We start from the raw sequence: 21,886 nt of genomic DNA, 5'->3' as shown, positions 1-21,886 counted from the left end.
TGACTTAACATTCATCTGTTTATTGAAGAAACACTCTTCTTCTCAGCTCTATTTTTAGTAATTTTCTTGTCCTCACTTTTCCTGACATATTCTACTTAATAGGTTCTGTTTCCTGGTTGCCCCATAACAACCTTGCTTGCTTGCTATGATTGCTCTTACCCTGCTCCTGATCATCTTGGTTCTCAAAGAGATGCTGTATATTGCCTCGAGGTTTACACAGGTTATTGGATCTCTTGTGATACCAGTGACTGATCATTGTGCTCTAGGTTAGTGGAGTGAGGAGGAAGAGTATGGACAGCTAGTAATAAACAAACAGGACAGAGAGTGCTTGTCTCTAGCAAAATGTGCTTCAAAGCTGAATGCTACATTTGACCATTTGCACACCAGGAGAATGGCTACAGGAAGATTTCTACTTCATGTCAGCCAGCAGTTTCTTCTGCGCACTAGAATGCTGTGGGCTCTAATGGACTTTCTGGCTGCTCAATTTTCTTAAGCAATTTGACTGTTTTCTGCATTTTTTCTTTCTTCAGCTAATGTCTGTTGGGAGACACCTGCACATGCCTTAGAAGAGCTTTCTCAATTACATTTTGAATCCTCATTTGGCACAACTATAGCACTAAAAAGAATGTCTGGAAATCCCCAAATTGCTTTTCTGAGACACCAAGTTTCAATTGCTCCAGTCACTGTAGCTTCTTCAGTATCAGTAATAAGTGGTCCTTTTAAAAGCGTAGCTCTCACTTGTTCCTATTTCAGTGACAAGGTAGGAAGCCAGATCCTCACCAAGTACCAATCTTTTTTCTACTGGTGTTAGGAAGTCCTGCTAAGCTGTACCCAAGCTGAGGCCCAAAGTCTTTGCCCAGTGAAGAGATGAAGAGCAGCTGAAAGGGTGACAGTAAACAAAGCAGTCAAGACCATGAAGATGGATGTTCAGGTGTGGCTAAGACATGAAAACCGGAATTGTTTTCTAAGATATGAAACCGTCCCCAGCTGCTTCTCTTTCGTCTTATCATATCTTCATTTAAAAGCACCCCGACAGGTTTCCTGTTGCTTTTTATAACATTGTAGCTAATTTCACCTGTTACCCTGCTCTGGCCATCAGTTCACCAGCTCAGCCCTTCACCCTGTGTACTCAGCACACCTCTTGCAGGGTAAAAAGATAGCTAGAAACCCCTCTGTGCTCTCCAGGCTGCAGAGTCTTCAAAGATATATGAACTGATAGACAAAAAGGAACAGTGCTACAGCTAAAACTAACACATGGTTAAAGTCAAACGCACTCACTATTTCCCAGTTCAAACCCTGTCCCAGAACCTTGTGAAAGATGATTTTGAATTTTAAGCCTTGTGTGGGGGTGTGGATTGAGATATGTTTATGCATGTCTGTTGTATTCCAATGTTGGTGAAATTTGAATGGCTTTGATTTTAAAACTGGGGAAAAGTCAGGGTCCATGACTGAATTTTCAGTGTTTACTTTTCCCAGAAATACCAGGCAAAATATGGACTCAGCCAAAAAAGATACAAATCCTAGTGAACATAAGTGCACTCATTTTCCTGATGCTTCAGTGTCTGTAGAGTCATACTTTGTCTCCTGTCAGAGGGACCTTTATTTAGGAAACTTACATCAGGAAGTTGGTAAATATGCTACGGCTTGCTCTAGCTAAATACAAAACGTGGGAGAAAATCACCTCTTAGAGCACAAGGCTTCATCCCTCAAACGCTGTGCTTGGACGAGAGGAGGCTGGGAGGGTATCCAGCCTTGCTGTAGCTGCACCGTTGCACCATGCTGATAGCAAATATCTGCCACTACCATTCTGCATCCTACAGTGATTTTTGCTCCTTCCTACATAGTAATGTGAAAAACTTAGAAATCTAGTGTCTTCATCTGTGGTGACTTTGACCATGCAGTCTCAAAACAGGTTTTAAAAAATATGAAAAATCTGATGCCGTTGTTCTTCCCTATGGTAACTCTTGTCCTATTTCAGATTTGTAATACCTTACTGGAATTTTCATAGCTATGTAGTGAATTATGTCACATTTTCCAATAATCTTAGTGGCACATATACCTAACTCTACTAAAAAGTTTAACATTTCCAAACTTTTCCCTCCAAATGGTGCTGGACTATTCTGTAAAGTTGGGTTGCTAGTACTTCCTAGTGTATATAAGACAGAATGATAATTAAGGGAATTTATTTGCAGTGAAAGATATTTTAAAATACCATAACATCTTTAATATGGTTACAGATAACTTCAGAAGAACATTTCAATTCAACTCAGCAGATTTCATGGGTTTGTTTCTGACATAACTGTTAGGTACTGCAGTGCTACAGCTAGAGAGAGAAATAAAAGGTTATTTTGGATTACTGTCATGAATGTGGTATGAAGGGGAATATAATTGTTGAAAGTGCGTGGAAAATTGTGCATTTCATATACTTATTCTTTGTAAATGGCATATGAATTCTTAATAGAAAAAAGGAATGCTACCTGCTTCATGAAACATGATTAAGAGTCAAAATATAATTAAACTAAGTGCAGTTGTTGATAAAAAACTGTCTGATGAAAGGATGACTTCCTGTTAGCATCCTTTAGAATTGCCATAATGATGCACTTTGTATACTGAAAGAAATAGATTGTATTGTCTGTCTGATGCTTTACATACCTACACTGTGACAATATTATCCTTCTGTGGATCTGCTGTCAGTCCAGTATTTTATAATTGACATTTTTCTTCTTGGTTTTTTATAGAAAAAAAAAAAAAAAAAGAGAAGCTATCATTTCTTCCCATACACCATACAAAGCAAAAAAAAAAAGTATACATTACTCTGCTTGAACAGTGCTCCTGCCGAATGAATCAGCTAATACAAGCTGTGTTTTCATCCTGTGTTGTTCTAATGCATTAGCTCCTGATGCTGGCAAGAACATTTTGACCAATGAAGCCATCGGGTGCCTTGGGATCTGCCTATCCAAGACTGCAACTTTTTAAGTGCAATTTATCGCCTTATACAAAGTAATGCAGTTTTACTTCTGCATAGATTCACTTTTGAAACTTAAACTTTGGCCTGATCTTGTGCTTATTGAGTTGATGACAAGCTTCCCATTTGCAGTCAAAATGTTTAATCTTCACTGTGCTTGCATTAGCTCACTATACCTTTCCTGTGTGCTCATCTTTATTCAGGAGAACAAGCAAACTTAGCTTCAGATTTCTTCAGTGTCCCTGATGAAGTTGAAATTAAAGTGCTACCCAGATGACTAATTCAGTAAGGATTTTGAGGCTAAGGCTTCTGTAAAGAAGCCACATCTTAAGGTGACTCAAGGATCCTTATACCAACCTTAAGTTACAAGAATACTTGGGTGGTAGGTAGCAGTGCATACAATAATGCCTGATGTTCCTTGTCTTCTTCCCTAGCTAATTCAAATGACGTTTCTTTTAGGGAACATTAATTTTCTGGAAGTTCTGAGCTGGCTCAGGAGCTAATTATGTTTGTGAGTGTAGATTGAGATACTTATTCTCTTTGGTAAGTCATTTTTGTATGCTCTAAAGTGTTCCTGTAAAGCCTATTTGTCAAATAAGTCCTTCATAAATCAGAAGAAATTAGTTCTGTTTTCATCTCCCTCACATAGAAATGTAGGAAAAGTCACAGGATATCAATGCTCAGCAAGCATAAATGGAAGAGTGAGGATTTTCAGTGCCAGAAGGGAATTAAGATTTCCAGGGCCACAGCATTATTATAATGAATTTGTTTTAAAGTCCAGGAAAAGAAATACTTCTGTTGTGACATTCTCCAAAAACAGGGTATGTCATGCATAATTTCAAACTTGGTTTTAGAAACTGAACATTTAATTTGGATCCTGGGTTTTCATCCAGCTTTGAAAAAATAATTGTGAGTAAAATGAATAGGGTCTGAAAAATAAGATTGGAAGTGAAACAGTGAACACACAGTGGACACACCTCTAATTCTGTTATTTAAATACTTCCAGGTATATGAACAGATCATTAGAAGACAAAGATCAGGGCTTTTCAGAAAGAACTGGACAGTGATTTGTATCTGAGTATTCACTTTTATTTTGAAAGGAATTCACCTATGGTAATGAAATTTCTGGACTGACTTTCTGTAGACATTTAATTGATTGAAGAAGTGCACCTTCCCTAATACATAAGCAAATCAAATTGAAAACTTGAATATAGCATAATTCTTGCTGGAAGTGCTTACACTCCAATCCATTTGAAGAAATCTGGCTGAATATTTTTCATGAAAGGACCAAACTGATTAGGTTAAATGACATGAAACTTCTTGTTCACTTCTACTTACAACTTAGGTTTGATAACATGCCACAAGAAATGACAACAAACAGTGTGTGGGAAGTAGGAAAATCAAGAGTTCAGAGAGTTTAAGATCATGAGACAGAAACTTTTGCAGATATTTTGAGGGTTTCTATATTTAGTCCTGCATTGTGTAGGTGTTTTCATACCTAGATTTCCTTCCTCACAGATCATCCTTGCTTCCACATAACTCCCCTAAAAATTAATCAGCATGGAAATAGAGCAGTACATGTGGCCTCAGTTATGACAGGTGACTAGTGTGTTAGCAGCCATGCTAGCTCATAAGACAGTTCTTGTTCCCAGATAAATACAAATGACAGCTCACATCCTACAGCAAGATGTGTACAGGTGGAAAAGAGAAAAATCAGTTAATTCTGGTGGCCATTTTAAGAAAGGCAGGATATTATTCAGATTTTTTTAGTCTGAAAGCCTTGAAGTCAACTCCCAAACTTGCAGCTTGCAGCTATATTTGCTCAGATTTTCTGCACATCTAACCACAGGGTCACAAACTGAGGATTACATGCAGTAAATGATCAACTGCCAAGTAAATAAGTTTTAACACAATTTCTTAGCATTTCACTGAACTATGATGACAAAATAAATCCTTATACCAGTTCTTTGTAGCAGCAGAGCTTCCTTAACTCTGTGAATCATGATCCAATGATTAAGGATGTAGATAATGCAGATTCAATTCCCTGCACTTCTACAGACCTTTTGTGTGATATTAGACAAATCACTTGTCTGCCCCAGGCTTCGTTTGCAAAATGGGGGTAGTATGTTATTTTACACATCAGATGGCTGTTGCACAAGCAAGAATACACATACTGACTTGTGCACCAGAAGGGCAGGAGTTCAAACAGTTTATTTGCAGGCTCTGACACCTTTATTCAGATTAATCCTTTGCACTAAATGAGACAGAAATTCAGTAAAGAAAATGTAGTAAATATTAAAGCTGCATAATTAAAACTGCATCATAAAATACACACGTAGGGGTGATATTCAGGTATCACAGATAGCATTAATTCTGCCTTCCCTTGGCTTTAAAAGTTTGTTTTCTTAATCTAATAAGTTTGTGTGTGTATGGTACATGAGGGTGCTATTTTTTTAGGGTTTTAGGCATTATTTAGGTTTATAGGGGTGTTTGAACCCAAAGATGTTTCAAAGATTTTTATGAACTTTCACCTCCCAAACTAGAGGAGCATAATATTAACATTTATCTTCACCAGTTTGTACATATATTAACAAAAATTTCTTGTTGTAAACTAACAGGCCTATATCGAGTTTTCAGAGTTTTGCTACTTCTGACATGAGACTCCTCTCCAGTTTGCTGTCTGTAGCTCAGTAGACTTTTTAACAGATCACAGAGCTGTTGGAGGGGAAAGTTTTGTTGCCTTTTCATCAACCTCTGTTTTCTGTGGCAGCAGCAAGACAAGGGAGACAGAAAACACACAAGATAATACGTGAGAAAGAAGTAAAAAGGATCACATAGGTGAGAGTAGGAAGTAAAGAAAGATTCTCTAGAGAAGTGGTATGCAAGCTGTGAGTCAAAGACTCATATACTTTGTGGGGAAGTGAGAGGGGAAGAGTTTGATAATACGATGAAAAAAGATCAAGATTGGTGGAGGGAATCCAGAAAAACAGTGAGGTGTTTGTGAAGAGGCAAAGCATCCATCTCTCTTTCCACAGAGCACAGTTTCAGAGAGAGCCTCCCCTTTCCATTCCCTTCTCTCCCCAAAGACAAGTTACTGACACGTATGTAATTACCTAATGCCTACTGAGTACCATGACTGTCCCTATGACTGCTTTTAGCCCACAGCCTAAGATAAAGCATATTATCTTAAATCCTTAATAAAATAAGTTTTTGTGACTGTGCTTCACTTCATCTTGTTGATGGGCTAAGAGCAAGTTCCCACCCCATTAGTGAGGTTCAGCTGACCCGGGGCAACTTACTCAATTGTGACCATTCAGCCACAGCCTGAAGTGTACCATGAAGCCTTGAATGAGGCAAACGGGGTATCAACCATGACAGCATGGTTGTCACGAGGTGCAGAAATCACCCAGACAGTCCTCCTCAGTGAGGGACTTCATGCCGAAATCCGAAATCCGGCAGGAAAAGAGCCTCCTCTTCTTTATGGGGGTGTGGCTAATGGATCTAGGTACCCAGCTACACCTGCCAGACAGATGTACAGAGCAGGAGCCAGACCTCCCTGCAGCAAGGTTCAGGCCTGGAAGTGAGCATGATGGCAAACCAACTGCTCAAGTCTCATTCCCAGTATATGTAATTTGGCAGGTCTGGTGATGGAGCTATTCTAAACGACATCCTGCTTGGTTTTGAAGGTAGTGCCATTAATGTTTGCACCTGAATCAAGTGTTGCAACAGATAAACCCACAGGTCTGGTACAGAGTGTTTTAAGAAAAAAAATAGAATGTAATATTGAAACTGATCCTCTATTCTTGATGATGAAGCTTTTTTGTGTTTCTTCTGGCTATCAATCAGGTATCACATCAGTTAGATGGGTAGAAAGAAAGTTTTAAAACCAATTACAAATAAAGCCATCTTGTCCCTCTCTCACTTCCAAATTATGATTTTCACCCACTTGAAACCATGCTCAAGGAGAAAGGAAGAATGACATTTTCCTCTAGAACCAAAATGAAATCAAAGCCTTGCAAGTGAATATGCAGTGTACCACACTTTATTCCTTTTCACGTTAGTATTTGCACAGCAGTCCTAATGCTGTGATGGCACAGTGACTTGACACTCTGACACCAGTAAAGAAATTCCGCAGGAGCTGTTTACTGGTAAAAGATGGTTCACAGTACAAAGAGTTTCCTGACAGCAGGCTGCACATTAGAGTTAATCAGAATTTACTTCTGTTGATCTTGATTCTAATCAGACATAGGCTGGCAGACATCATGTACATACCTTGAAAAAAAAATCCCCTGCTGCACTGCCAGAGCTTGTGCATTAAGCTGGTCTTCTGAATGCCGAATGAAACATGTCATGTTTTGTGTATGAGATTAAAACAGAGAGCCTAAATTTGTTTTTATATCAGTTCACTTTATCAAAAATCTCATATTTGAGCTTTCTGAATAATGTGCAAGGAAACTGTCACTCTTTATCTATAAACGTATTTCTGGGAGGCTGAGCTTCAGCTGTATAACTATAAAACAACAGTTATATAAACCTGCAAATTATGTGGGATAAAATGCCCTTGTAGCTGACTAGTAATCACAGTGTTCACTAACAGAATCCATTGAGATGTTCTAGACATGAGCATTGTGATGTAGCTTTGAGCTACATTTTAACATTCACTCTGAGAAACAGTGTGCTGTTCACTTACATGCCTGAACCCATAGCAGCAGCATTCTGCCAGTTACTTTCTGTTATTCATCACAGACAGTAAAGTGTATTCTGCTTATGATAAATTGTACAGGAAAACCACTAGTGACGCACACATTTCTGTTGGAAATTATTACACAGATGCTGGATAAGCCTGTGGCTGTGTTTTACAAGACACCAACCTTGCTGACTTTGAGTTTCCCCAACAGGAATAACTAGAAGATATAGATACAACTCTGGCTCTTACTCTTCAAGGTAGTAAGAAAGGGATTTGTTCAATAGGTGAAAGCAAATCTCCTTGAGAATCCTCCTGTCACAATAATATAGATTTTTATTAGTGTTAGTGCTAACCTGACATAGTGTAGGTATGACTGATCTGTTCATCTACTGCTAATGCAAGAGAATGTGTTGGGATCAAAGTTTGAGGTAAGTTCTTGGTACTTCATTTTCCCTTTAGGCCAGATGGTGTTGGGAGCATGCCAAGGACACAGTCTGAAGGCCTGGCAATAAGATACTTTTTCTTACTCACAGAACAGCAACCGCTTTTTGTACCACACACCTTTAAATTCAGTAGCTCTGGCAGTGATGCGCTGTAGCCTGTCCCTGCCACATTTCTTGTGACTCCATTGACCTTAGTGACAAAGGATTAGCATGAGAGAAGGAAGAATCACAAAAATATTTTTTCAGGAAGAGAAGGAAGCCCAATAGTATGAGAGAGGCTGAATTCATAATTCCTGAGACTTGGCATGATGAGGGTATTCCTGCTACTCTGTGCCCTGACAGTTGCTTAAAGAAGCTTAGACTCCACTCTGTTGTTTTTCCCTCATGTTGTTTCAGTGGATGTATGGTATTAAAAATCCCCCCAAAATAAATTATTCAGCAAAGACCAAGTTTTTGAAGCTAACTTCAAATGTTAGTTACTAGCTTTGCTGAATAACCAGTTTCTGCAGGCTTCATAAGAATTATACTTTGTATGGGATAGAAGTCTTCTTGATATAGTGTCAACCCTCTGCCAAACCAAGGGTGTAAGCTTAAAATATTATTTAATCCCATCTTGTCTCTTGAAGACTCACAGTTTCTGTAGCTTCTTCATTTTTTATTCCTGATGAAAAGCACATAGGAGACTATTCAATCGGAAATTACACACCCTGTTGCATGAAGCCCCTAAGCATTTTGGACCAATTTTCAGTACTAAATTATGGATGCTTGCAGTGATGAATTTGCAGTGACTGTGGGAGTTTCAAAGATGGAACCTTAAGTATCCAGCTCCATTCCCCAGCATCCCAATGGAAAATCACAGTCTCAATCTTTGGAGTTAAAATTAAAAGCGAGTGTTTAGTTTAAACAGTTACAAAGACAGCCCAGCCTGCAATATCTGGCTTCTTTCATGGGTTGTTGGCAGGGGAGGGAGGGCTTAGCTTCACTTTTTCACACTTGTTCTTTTTAGTTTCCATAGAGTCTTTGCTGGGGTAGTTTATGGAGAGAGCTCTGCCGAGGAGTGGCAGTGACTGCAACAGGAGAGGGAAGTATCCAGCTATGTTCTGGCCCATAGTTAATACATATGAGGAAATTTTTTTCTGCTCATGAACATTCCTTGAGGAAATAAAGATTAAATTTGTTAAGTAAATTATTCACTGCAAATTATTCACTCAGTTCCACTTGCTATTTTGAGATTTCTGCAATATCTAAGGGAGTTAGATCATACAGGGAGAGGCATGGCCATAAAAGCAGAGGCTGAAGGCATGATCCCTTTCTTGTACAAAATACAAGCTTATTTTATTTAAAATAAACAGACTAACACACTCTGGGATTGCTTAGCATTAAGGAAAGCAATGTACAGGCCCAAGGTATCTCTGAGACTCTGGTTAAACTTGGACCAGATTTGTCTGACAGACAATGAAAAATGAGTTGCTAATAAAAAAAAAGTCTCACTTCATTTGCTTTTTGACAGGTGACCAGTATGCTAAACCCTTCAATCTACTTTGCACTCTACTTTTTAGTTTTATCAGCGTAATCAAGTATTGAAAGGATAAGTTTACACTTGCAGTTTAGACTGGAACTGATCTCTCCTTTCAGGGCAAGGTAACTGGATGGAGCCACTGATGTCACTGTTGCAGCGCTTGATATCGTGTGGGAGGGAGGCACATAAAACACTTGAATATCCAGGACCATTCATCATGGTCCATTCATTTAAACTGAATAATGATAATAATAAGCTATAAGGTATGTTGCCTTTTATAAATATAATGACAGTGGGAATCATTCTCATGGGGTCATCTTAATTATTTTTAAGCAGATAGCCTTTTTCCCCATAGGACTTCCCAGAGAGAAGAGTGACATTGCCTGGGTAGTTCAGGATGAAGCCCCATAAAATTCATCTGAAAAACTTCTATTGATTTCACTGGGGTTTGGATCAGGTTCAAAGACCAGCAAGGAAATGGAGTAATTTACCTGCAGTCATGTCCAACAGAAAACGAAGTATGATAATTTTTCTTTTAATTTTACATAGATAATCATTCCCCTTTGAAAAATTAGTCTCAAATACAGAGTATACAAGCACCAAGCTTATTATTAATTTTTAATTCAAAAAAGCTGCTTTTGAAATGTATCAGTTAACTAAATTAAATGAACTTAATGTTATATATGTTTGATTTTCTTCACTTTGTTACTTTTAAAACTACTGTGGGTCAACTTTCCAAGGGCAAGAACATAATCAGGTCAGCTTTCAAGCTGCTATAATTTTTCTGATATGTGGATGAGGAAAGGAAATAGATATGGGTGAGTACTATATCTCTTGAAATGACCTCTTTCTTCCTGTTTAACAATAAATATTCTATAGAAAGGAAGCTCATATATTACTCTTCAGATGAGTTCCCATTTTATTAATCATGAAGATTTTAACAGTGGCCTGAGACAGGAAATCACAGTCTAATGATCAGCAGAGTCTGATTTAATCCTCATGTTTGAATTAGATTAGAAAGAAAAACAATATACTACAATGTACATCTATGTAGATAAATAATCAGGTTTAATTACTATTATATATACAGCTTTTATAAAAACATACGGCCCTCCTGAATTACTAAAGCTGAGTAAATATCAATGGTAAAACCTCCTTGTAGTTAGAAACTTAAATGGACTTTTCAGGTGTTGTTATCAGATATATGAAAGAAACATATCTCTCAGAGTTCATTATTATTATTTAATTATTGGTTATTAATAATAACAACGATTATGAACTCTGATGGATATGATATTATTAATAATAACAATAACAAATTCAACTCTGTCCTAGATAAATGTAGTTCTGATTAAAATGTGAAGTGAAACATCTTGGTTAATGGATTGAGGTTCAACTTGGACTTCACTGCAATCCAATAACCTAGAGAACAATCTTGCATTATATTTGGCAGAATTTTAGCACCTTAACCCCAGTTCCTCCTCCTCTTCTCACCAACCTGGTTCTCAGAAGGTCTGGAAAGGAAAACCTCATTATACTATTAGCATATAATAAGCTATTTTTTAATCAGTCAGTCTCAGTCCATTCTGTTGCCCATCCATCAGAATCCAAGAAGGCCTCCAAAACTTTTCTTAAACATTTAAATAGAAGTCCAAATAGCAAACTGAAATGGGAATTCATCTGATGAGCAGTCTTATCCCTCCCTGCAGTATTCATATGATAGAAGAAGAGAGCAATTCAGCCAAGAGACTACATGCCTATCTAGCATTGCCTTCTCATAGATGATTCAAAAAGTTAGAAGTGTGTACAGATTCTAAGAATTAAGACCTGTGCCTTTCTTACCAGCTTTCAACCATCAGTTCTTTCAGTTTTCAGTTTGAACATCTTCTTTTTTTAGCATTCCTTGAAATTTGAGTTCAACCATATTAAAAGAATCACATAGAGAAAGAAAGGTCTGTGCACCTGAGTATTTGGATTGACAAGGACTTCTGAATTTTTATTTGGTGCAAGAGCCCTCCACAGTGGCTTGCTTTTTAAAAAGAGCTTTTATCTGTGCAAAACTTATGAGTAAAAGTTGCTTGGAATAGATTTGCTTGAAAAAAAGTTTGAAAAAATGTTATGAAAATTTCAAAAACAAAATTAATTTTTACTAAAGTTTTTTCTTGACATTCTTGAACCTTTCTCTTGCAACTTAGAAATAGATTCCTTTTTCATTTGTAGTAATGATAAATTAAGATTTAATTGAAACTCTGTGGGTGGCCCAAAAGTTTGGGGGTTGAAATTGAGAATTTGCCTCCATCTTTCAGCAAAAAGTTGGGATTTTTTCATGGTTTCAGATTTTGTGGCCTGGGATTCACAACAAGTAAATTTTACTTAGGATATTCACGACTGTTGTTTTTTGACTTTGGCAAATAATATTAAGAAAAATGAAGCAGAAATTCAAAGCTATCTTAATACCTCCACTTTCATTTAGCCTCTGGACTGTTTTTCAAGAGGGTATAAAGGACCTTTGTTATTCTCCTCTGTTTCTTTGTTGTAAGCCCTCTGTTAGACTTGCTTTTTCTCCCTGTGACTTTGTCAGCAAATCAAGGACAACGAAGGACTGAAAATTACTGTTTCACTGAGTCCAAATTCTGTGATGAATGGCAAAAAATTATTCCACCATGGAAAAGAAAAAGATGGCTTTAGAAAATTTCCCTTCTCTGCCAAACAGTGACCTTCAATCCCATTGCTCTTATTGCACTACTGTGGAGCTAAGAGAGAAAGGGAGGCATTAGGGACCAGCTAGACCATGTTCCACAGAGCAGTGTGAATATGCTGGGGGATAATAATCCTTGGTCCTCTGAACAGCAGCACACCTTCTTCACATCTGAGTCCCAGCAGAAGAAATGAAGGGTGCAGTTAGTGGCACAAGGCTGAGTAGGGAAAAGAGGAAGATTTTTCTTAAGGTTGTCCAAAGTCTTACTGAGGCCTGAAGGTGACATAGAAGGAGATAAGTCTTGAAGCATTTCTCAGTCTGAACCCTTTCTTTATTTTCAACTCATCTCCTTAGTGCACTTCTTTCTTTACCCCGTCACTTTCTCCCCTCCTTTCTCACTCCCTCCCCAAACAAAGATTTCAGCTCGCTCACTCATGCTGCAAAGCAGCTGCATGAAGTCACATCCTGATAGAATAAGGAACTGCATAACTGATGTATGCTTGTGCAGTACACTTAGTTGTACTTAGTTTGGTTACAAGCTAGTAGCAGTTGCACATCAGCTGGATAAACCTGAATAAAAATGTTGAAGAGAAAACCATCTAACGTGTCTGATAAGGAGAAAAGTCAAAAGCCAAAGGTAAGAATGTTTAATTTTTATTGTCAATGAATAATAACAGGAATTCTTAACAATTTTTAAAAGGAGGATTTCCTTTTAAATCTTAGCTTCACGATTTCCTGATGTGCTAGCAAGTGCCTCAGTGGTATAATCTCAGGAATCTATTTGTCTATACTCACTTTATAAATGTAATGATCCAATTCAAGAAGTCATCACTGTGAAGCTGCTATAGCTGTGCTAAGGAGTTCTGGTACTGGTTTACAGACCCATCTTTTCATAGTTTGGGAATACATCTCACTTTGTGATTTCTGGGTCCTAAATATTATTGCACACACCATTTCAGGAATGTCTTCTGGTTTTACTCAACATTGGCTTTTGTGTATTGCACTTGCAGTTTTAGACTATGACTCATTAGCAATTAAAATTAATACTTTTTCCATGGATTTGAAACAATTCTGAGTCCATTTTCGATTTGAATGTTTTTTTAAGCATTTTACTGGTTGGTATGGTATGTATTTTCTTCAGTTCAATCATCATACCGTTTTTTAAAGATGGGGCAGAAGAATAATATCTAACTACACTATAGGTTAAGCAAGAAATGACCACAAGAGACTCTGTGGATGGGCTTTGTTTTCTTGTCTGTTAAGTAATTTCAAAAGCAAGTTTTGATGACTTTCTTCTTCCAGAGTAATGCATTCCTTATCAACAGTCTGATTTTTATTTTTTTTTTTTCCACACAGTTAGTTATTTATTCATGAATGCACTCCATGCTATTAAAATGCTGGCATTGTGGCTTCTCAAACCCACAATATTATATATATATGTATATAATAGTCATGGATTTGATTCACTGTATGTGTAAAGCAGGGATGAAAACAGTCTAACCACTTGACTGAGTGTCAAACCTGATGATTTTGCTGTGCTGACTTTGTCTTATTGTAAATGTTTACAAAAATGGAAAGGTCTTGGTGAAGTGGCTCAGGATGTCTTACTGCCTCAGTAGTGTGCTTTGAAATATTTCAGTTACTGTAGTCCCACTTTCGCACAGAATTGTGTAAACTTTCCACCATGAGAATGTTTCTGCTGAATGTGCTATTCACAAAAAGGTCATAGAAGGAGACAGCCTCACATCGCACAGAACAGAAATCTTAGCTTGTTGTAGCATGTTTCAAAACATGCCCTGTGGAAGCAACGTAAATACTTAAGTTGCTTAATACTGAATTGGGTAACATGAGGCACAGGTCCTTACCTCCCAACAGAAGTTACAGGATTTCATAAGTGACTTCCCTAGATCACTTCCTGGCTGCCCCTGCTCTGCGCACGCAACATTTGGTACCTCCTTGTACTCACAGGGTGGGATGACCTGTGGAGGTCTCGGGCTACCTCACCTTGCCTTTAGGCAGCTTAAATGTCCCAGTGTCTCCAACACATCCACACTGGGCTGACACAAGACCTATGGGAGAGCCATAAAGTCTGGAGTGTTAAGTAAAAATCAGGTTTGCTACCTTAGGCCCTCAAAGAGAACACCAAAAAGATCTTTTTAGGTAACTGAATCTTACCCATAGCAACGAGTTGTCTTTATCACAATTGGATGAACTTCTGTACATTAATTCAAGTGTTTCACCAGGATTTTCTTTGTAATCCCTTTGTTTTTATTGTTTTCTAATGTGAATAATATCAGCATCTAGTTATGCCTTTTGATAAAGATGAAGGAATACCATGGAAGGCTGGTGTTAAAACCCTTCTCGAGGCAATTTGCTATTCCTGTAAAAAGCCTCCAGTAGTGGTGGGCAAGTCAATGACCAATGCAGGATGAATACAGATTTTCAGTGTCTAACTGCCAGTTCTCTGCGTGCAATGCATTTACTTTACTTTATTGATTACTGTGGTGCTTAAGGGACTTCTGCAGATGCATTAGGTGCTATGTTGACAAAAAGTAGCTTCTTACAACTCTCAGTGTCTGCTATGAAAGGGTTGATACTTGTCCATTGCCATGAAATAATAGTGTTGCAGTTTGTTTCATTATACAGCAGGATTTCTGTAGTGCTGCAGTCATGCTAATAACTTCTTTGCATATCTGGCAGCTTTTGCATATGTATGGACATGCATATAACTATTGTATGCTTTCTGTGTAAACTAAATAAATAAACATTCATTGCTAGGCAAAAAAATTCTACACCTGGTGTCATCCTAGACAAAACAGGGAGAGAGATGTGAGAGAGATGTTTTCAAAAGACATACTGGAAGGATTCTGATCCTTTGCCAATGTTTATCATTGTAGCTGTACATACTGCCATGGAACTGTACATTTATACCTTGTACATCAGCTGAGGACCCAGGTAGTTGAACTATAAAGGAAAAGTCCTAAGGCTTAAAAATACCTTGCTTAATATTGAAGAAATTCAACACATTGAAGGGCTAAGGTCTCTATTTCAAGCCTGTCTAATCTAACCTATCTGTCTATCCAGGACCTTAAATGACTTTCTATCACAACAGAGCCTGTGCACCTCCCATCAGGGCATCCACCAAGGGGCAGCTCTCTCTCAGCTTTCCTTTCAGTCCTCACCTCTCGCTCTTTCTTTTCTGTCAGACGAGACATGGCTTGGTTTATATGGCATAGCTGTTCTGAGCTGCAGTGTTGTTTGTGGACAGGTGAGGTCAAACAAACAAGGTCTTGCACCTTACCCTGAGGTTCATGGTCATTCTGATGGCCAGAGTCAGCCTCAGCTCCATCAGCTCCACTGCAGGGAGAGCATGTGTCTCTTGCATTGCTGGAGTTTTAGTTGCAGAGAAGGAAAGTACTGTAGCAAGTGGAGATAGGATGCTTTTGCTAGACTTGTTTCAGCTATGAATTTGTGCAGTCTGTCCCAGAACCCCTTAGAGAGCTGGGGAGAAGGACAGCAGTCACCTTAGAGGATGAAACAAAGACCCCTAAAATCACCTGGCCCTTATGACCTTACAGATGTCAGTGTGTCTGGGGAGTGGCATGAAGAAGATTTAGAAAGATGGTAAGAAAAACATTCTAAGAAATTACATAGGATCTAGTCTTCTCTTTTTCATATGCTTCAGACATATCCTGGCATCATCATCCTACCATATCCTGGCACCATGCAAATAAAACACCATTAAAACATTTTGCAGCTACTCTGCATTCCACTTTGCACTGTTTTACACATTTGACCAGGTGCAAATGACAATGGAAGGTGCAAATGATCTATAAAATGTTCCTGCATTGTCTTACCCACTTCATGGGATGTAATGTGCTGGGTAGAGCCTATTTGTTTCTCTCTCTCTCTCTCAAATTCCTACAGATATAGCAAACTTGAGAACTGCCTGATGATTCTTGGCTTTACTTCAAGCTGAAGCAAAGACTACTTTGTGCCATTTTTTCTGGCTTGACTGAAGAAAGTCTTGTGTCATTATTCTACATGACAGTTGATCTATGTTTATGCTAAAGGTTTGAGACATTTTTGTTTCCTTATTCTGCTTCCAAATGCACTTGGTGCTTGAAATTCAGCTACTTCTGGTGTGTAAGACAATTCAGGGTCAATGCCTGTGCATTTTGTTTAGGCAAAAACATGTCCAAGCTTCTAATTAAATCAATAGTCACTTATTTAGGTGATAAACTATTATTTATTTTCAGGGTTATGAGAAAATCCAATGGGAGAAAATATTTTAATGTGTAGCTTTGTTCCCTAGTACTATTTCATACCAATAATTTTCCTTTTTATAAGCTTTAAATGAAACCCTGCATCCACAGAAATCAATGCACATTTTTGCCATAGACTTGAGGCCAGGATTTCCCCTTTTTATATATTACTCACTGAAGGCATGATCCTGATTCTGATAACACTTAAATGAATAAATTAGCTGTGATCCCATTGATTTCAATGGGATTTGTCATCTGAGTAAAGTTTATTGCTTACCTAAGTATATGGAGATTGCAGGCATGCTATAAGCAAGTTTTTTGGTGATGCTTTTTTCTTAGACAGTGGCTTGTGACTCTTTAGTGGGGAATACTTATTAAAGAAAAGAAAATAGAAAATGGGTGCAGCAAACCTAAACACCAAAAATAATTCAAGACATAATTAGATCTTCTGTGGGACAAGATCTGCAGTGAAGAGATTGCTTGGTGTTAATGAATATTAACTAGGATTTATCCTTGAGTGGGAGAAGCTGAGGATTTTAATTTTATTTCAAAGGTAAAGGCTGGTAGAGTTCTGAAAACATCAAGTTTTATATTCTTTTCTTTCCCCCTGAAATTTTGAGTGCATAATAAATGAGCCACTGCTAATGTCACAGATGTTAATTTTCACAACCATGACTGAAGTGATGTTCGTTTCTATTTGCATTTCATTCTAACAATGATGAGAGGTGATGAGTTGATGATAAGCTGTTTTCACCGTACTGCCCGCTGCGCAAATTTATGCTTGTAGGCAAAGATGACACATAGTTTTGTCATTAAAGGTCTTTACTGCATTGCCTCTTGAAGAAAGACTGTTTGTCAAAATCAATTTGAACTCTGTTAAATAAGCAGAAACAGATGACAACATCTGGGAAGTAGTTTTAAGAACCTGGGTTATAGTGGAAATACCTGTGGGCCTTTACCAGGGAGGGTTCAGAGAAAGAAAAGATGATACTTGTAATAACCATGTATGTGTAGATGGGGAAAAAAGGGATAGCAAATGACACTTCAGAAGGTGTTTCTTGTCTCCCTCAGGCTTCATAAAAAACTAGAACAAGGTTAGAGTTAACTTTGGGTTATTTTTCTCGTGTAAGTAGAAGGGTCTACAATCATGTTAGTGCTCCTCTTACCTCTGATATTTTTTCTTCATTTATATTATCATCTTGCTTCTTGATCATCAGCCAATTTTTAGGGGTTTTTTTCAACAGAAGTTTCAGAAAGTTGTTTGCGTCTTAACATATATGTTAGCATATCTCTTCTAGTAAGGTCTTGAAATTTGAGGAATTTTGTTTTCTCACCAGAAAGTAAGGGTCCAGGGTCTTTGTGGGAAAAGAACATCCATGTCTCTCCTGCCCCTTGCCAGGAGGTTGATTAAGATGTCCAGACTCCACATTTTGATACTCAGACAAACAGACAGGCTTGCTGAGGGCTCACACAACTCTAGTCTAGCTCGTGTGCCATAGGAAAAAAAGACATCTGGTCCACTCCTGGCCTGGTCCAGTCCTGACCTCTTTTGTGTGTTCCCTTGATTACAGCACCTTTTAAATTTTGACCAACTTTGCTCAAAATTCAGGTAATTTCTTATTTCTTCCCTGTCCTTGTTTTCCTTCACTATCCAGGCTTAAGGCCTGGATAGTAAGGGAATATTTTCACATTAATATCGACTTTGCTTAGAGTAACAAACCCAATTTTGTTCTTTGTTTGTTTTCCTAAGCAAGCAAGAGCATTTCAAGATGTCTGAACCACGTTCTCCAGCCATTTTTAGAAACCGGACTATCAGCCACATCATTTATAACTACTCTCTGATAAATACTGTAGCACAACTACCAAGGTGACATAAATCAGCATTAGTTGCCCTCTAATTCTTTAATTAGCTTTATAGAGCAGTTGGCTTACTTCAACACTGTTTCTAGGAAACCCAAAATACCCCAAATTAAACATTGGCCAGGATACCCGTCATTGCTGGAAGAAAGTAGTAACTGTGTATGGGCAGGACAGGCAGAGGATGTGGCCTACAGTTTTCTGTAGGTTTCAACACTTTTTTAGTAATCTGTGTCATAGCATAAATCCAGACTGAAGTCATTATAAAACCATCACTGGCCAGCTGGTATAAGCAATTTGTGGGTGGCTACAAACACTTTAGCTAGAAGACTCAACCCACACACAACAATATGTGGGCAGAAACCCACAGCACTACCCACCGCAGAGAGGAAAATAAAAAGACTTCTGGGCCTCTGTAATCACAATATCCCTTAACCTTTATCTTCTGAAAGCTTGAAACAGAGACAGCAGAATTACTTCAGTTCTTAGAAACAGTTATACTCTCTTCCACAAATTAGCAATGTCAGTGTTTTTGCTCTAGACATTTTGCTGCTTGGCACCAGGCTACAGATTATATATGCTCTGAATATTTAGCAAGTCATATGTTCTTTAAATCATCATAATGGAGAACTTAGTTGCATATACCAGATGAAGGCATGTGTGTGCACATGTGTTGATATTCCACAGGAAGATGAATGCCCAACTACCTTTTGCCCCAAGTGAAATCTCTCTTGTATACCTGCTTGCTCTTACCTTTCCGTCTTTTTATATCTTATTCCACTTACAGTGCACCAAGAGCATGTTTTTACTCTTTTTTTCTTCCCAAAATTCAGACTGAAATTCCAGTCTAGGGAAAAGTCTGGAGATTTTTAATTGCTTCGGGGAAGCTGCTTCTTTGACTATACATATTATACACACCATATTGCCACTTTTTTCCCCATACCTCTTTGGTTTATTCCATGGACACACAGAAATATGGATAATAGCTTCATCTGTACACAGTCCTCAGGCTGCTTTGTTGCCAGTTGTAACATCTACTGTCATCTTTCTGGTAAGCTGAATGTCAACAGCAAAGGATTTGTCATTTCTAACCATCACCCAGCATTGAGGATGACAAGGAGCTTTCTCTGGGAAAAAGATCTTGTGATCCACCTAATGTTTTGCACCATTATGTCCTCTGGATGGAGTTTTAGTCCCTTTCCTACCCTTTTATGTCTTCACCTCTTTTATAATCTTCATAAGAACAACCAAGTAACTTCATGCTCCTGACCTTGATTTCCATGGGATGATGAGTGGTTACTTCCTTGAGAAGCATAGGAAGTTCCTCTACTTCATCATGCTGACCTCATTCAGAAGGTGTGGTAGGTTTACTGTTCTTTCAGGTATGTTGAAAGGCAAGTGAAATATGGGTCTACTGGAATACTTGAGTACTTGGGTTTAGGTTTTTCTGCAGGGTTTCTAATGGCTTCCTCAGGGAGAAGAGAAACAGTATAGGAGTGCTGTTCAACCAGAAAGCATGGAAAATCTATGGTGCAGTTTCATGTCTTTCCTTTACCATTATGTTGGAGATAGAGATGGAGATTTGTCACTGACAGCCTGCAGCTGTGAGATAAAGAAAACGGCTTCACTTAGCAACGGCACAACCAAAAGTAGATGTGTGAAGATGAGATGACAAAGTGGCTGAGACAGCTAAATGAGCTCACGCAGCTTGACCCTCTGCTGCCTTCACCTGTGCAAAGCGGATGCTGAGCTTTACCACTCACAAATTGCTTTCATTCACCACAACTGCGCTGTTTTTCTCCTATACTTCTGTCTGTCTGCCTCTTTTTTAAGGTCAGATGTTAAGTCCAAAAACCTATTCACAGAGCTGGAAAGAGGACATGGTTCACTGATGGATGAGCAGCTCAGAGCCTGTGTAGAGGGTGCATGAAATGACTGATGATGGTAGAGCAGGCAGTCAGCTCTAGTCACAAGTAGATGGCAAGGCTCTTCTGATATCATCTATTGGGGTGTTTCCATGATTTTCCTTCTGTCTATAATGGAGATCATATTTACTTGATTAATGTCTCTTGATAATTGTGTCTACATGGGTAAAATGTTTGAAAACTATGTGTTTGGAATTTTGGTTAGTATCTGAGGGAATGGAAAGAGCAGACATGTTCCTACCCATTCATGAAAGCTTTAAATGTTGTAGCTGGCATGATTCCCTTTGCAATGGAAGGCCAGATTTAAGCAGGATTTGGAGCATGGCCTTGAATTTGGGCTTCACATAACACCTCAAAGCCCTCATTGCTGTCTGTGCCTCAGTAGCATCATGTCATTGGTGAGTGTCTCTCAACTATGCGTGGTTTTCATGGAGGCTGCAGGGGAGGGGTGAAAAGCTTAGTCTCTGTTTTGTTGTGCATCAGAATGAAAACACACTTCAAATGTCTCGTAGATTTATTTTTCATGAGATGAAACTGTAGTTTTCCACTGAGCTGTGATCGCAGTAACTCCTTGCCACAGAGATAAACGAACAGAGAGAGGGGAATTGATGTGCCCATGCTGGACTAATACCATTTACTGTACCCAGTCCTCTCAGTGAGCTGTTGATTGTACCCATTCTTTTCTGGTATAAGAGTGACCTGAACAGAATCAGGATGTTATCTTGTCTTCAGAGGACTAGATTTTTTTCCTGGGATTGCAGTTATAGAACTTATGCTACAAAGAAAACCCAGAATTTAACACATCATAACTTCTGCACTAAGAGGTGTTCCCAAGCAGTGCTAAATCACTAGGAAACCCTCAGCTGGAAACCTTCTTTCAGCTTCCATACTGGTGAAAACCAAAAGCTTATTGAAATTATTTTATGACTTCAAATTTCCAAGGAGCATATTTTAGATTCCCAGGCATATGTTGTGCAAGCATATCCAGCTTTTGAAGCCTGCAAGGCTGCAATGAAGTGCCATGTGTGCTTTCTTCAACTGGAAAATAAGGATAACTTTGGCCCGTTGATGGCAATAAGCCAACACTGGAACTCAGTCTTCTGAAAAGGGAGGATACATGAGGGAGAAAAAAATGGTGCCACTGGTCATTATTTTAAAGGAGTCAAAAGTTAACCCACTGTAATGAGTATAGTGTGGGTGGTTTGTGTGTTGTTGTTTTTTTTTTTTTTCCTCAGATAAAAATAATGTAAATAAATGGACACATAGATTTGATGAAAAACTAAAATTCACAGTGACTGATGATAGATACTGCACTGAATTTTGCTTCTCTACTGTAGTGCATCTCCATTAAGGCAATTTCAGCTAATCTCACTATGGATTCATTAATCAAGTGTAGTCAGGATGTCTGAAAGGAGATAATGAGGGGGAAAAAATTGGCTTATTGTTTGGATCTTATTCTTCAGCTAATTAGTTTGTTTATCATGCTCCATAATATTTGTATCCCGATAAATAAGTTCCAGTCACAAT

The 21,886-nt window shown here is 38.3% G+C and overlaps 1 protein-coding gene across 8 annotated transcripts in view; it reads left to right on the top strand.

Annotated features, from left to right (window-relative positions):
- SAMSN1 (SAM domain, SH3 domain and nuclear localization signals 1) overlaps positions 1 to 21,886 on the top strand; it is a 108,224-nt gene that overhangs the window by 59,037 nt on the left and 27,301 nt on the right. Inside the window, exon 1 of one of the 8 annotated variants that reach the window (XM_074858071.1) lies at positions 12,755 to 12,949. The exons of 6 other annotated variants lie outside the window; for them this stretch is intronic. In XM_074858071.1, coding sequence (XP_074714172.1) covers positions 12,893 to 12,949 — 57 coding nt within the window. In that variant the 5' untranslated portion in view covers positions 12,755 to 12,892. Of the gene's footprint in view, positions 1 to 12,754; positions 12,950 to 21,886 lie in introns of those variants that run through there. One more of the 8 variants, XM_074858079.1, reaches the window with a different exon arrangement.

This window comes from Strix uralensis, chromosome 2, assembly GCF_047716275.1.
Source record: "Strix uralensis isolate ZFMK-TIS-50842 chromosome 2, bStrUra1, whole genome shotgun sequence".
In the NCBI taxonomy this organism is placed as follows: Eukaryota; Metazoa; Chordata; class Aves; order Strigiformes; family Strigidae; genus Strix; species Strix uralensis.
The sequence above is the reverse complement of the archived record's forward strand: the minus strand, read 5'-3'. Positions and strand labels throughout refer to the sequence as shown.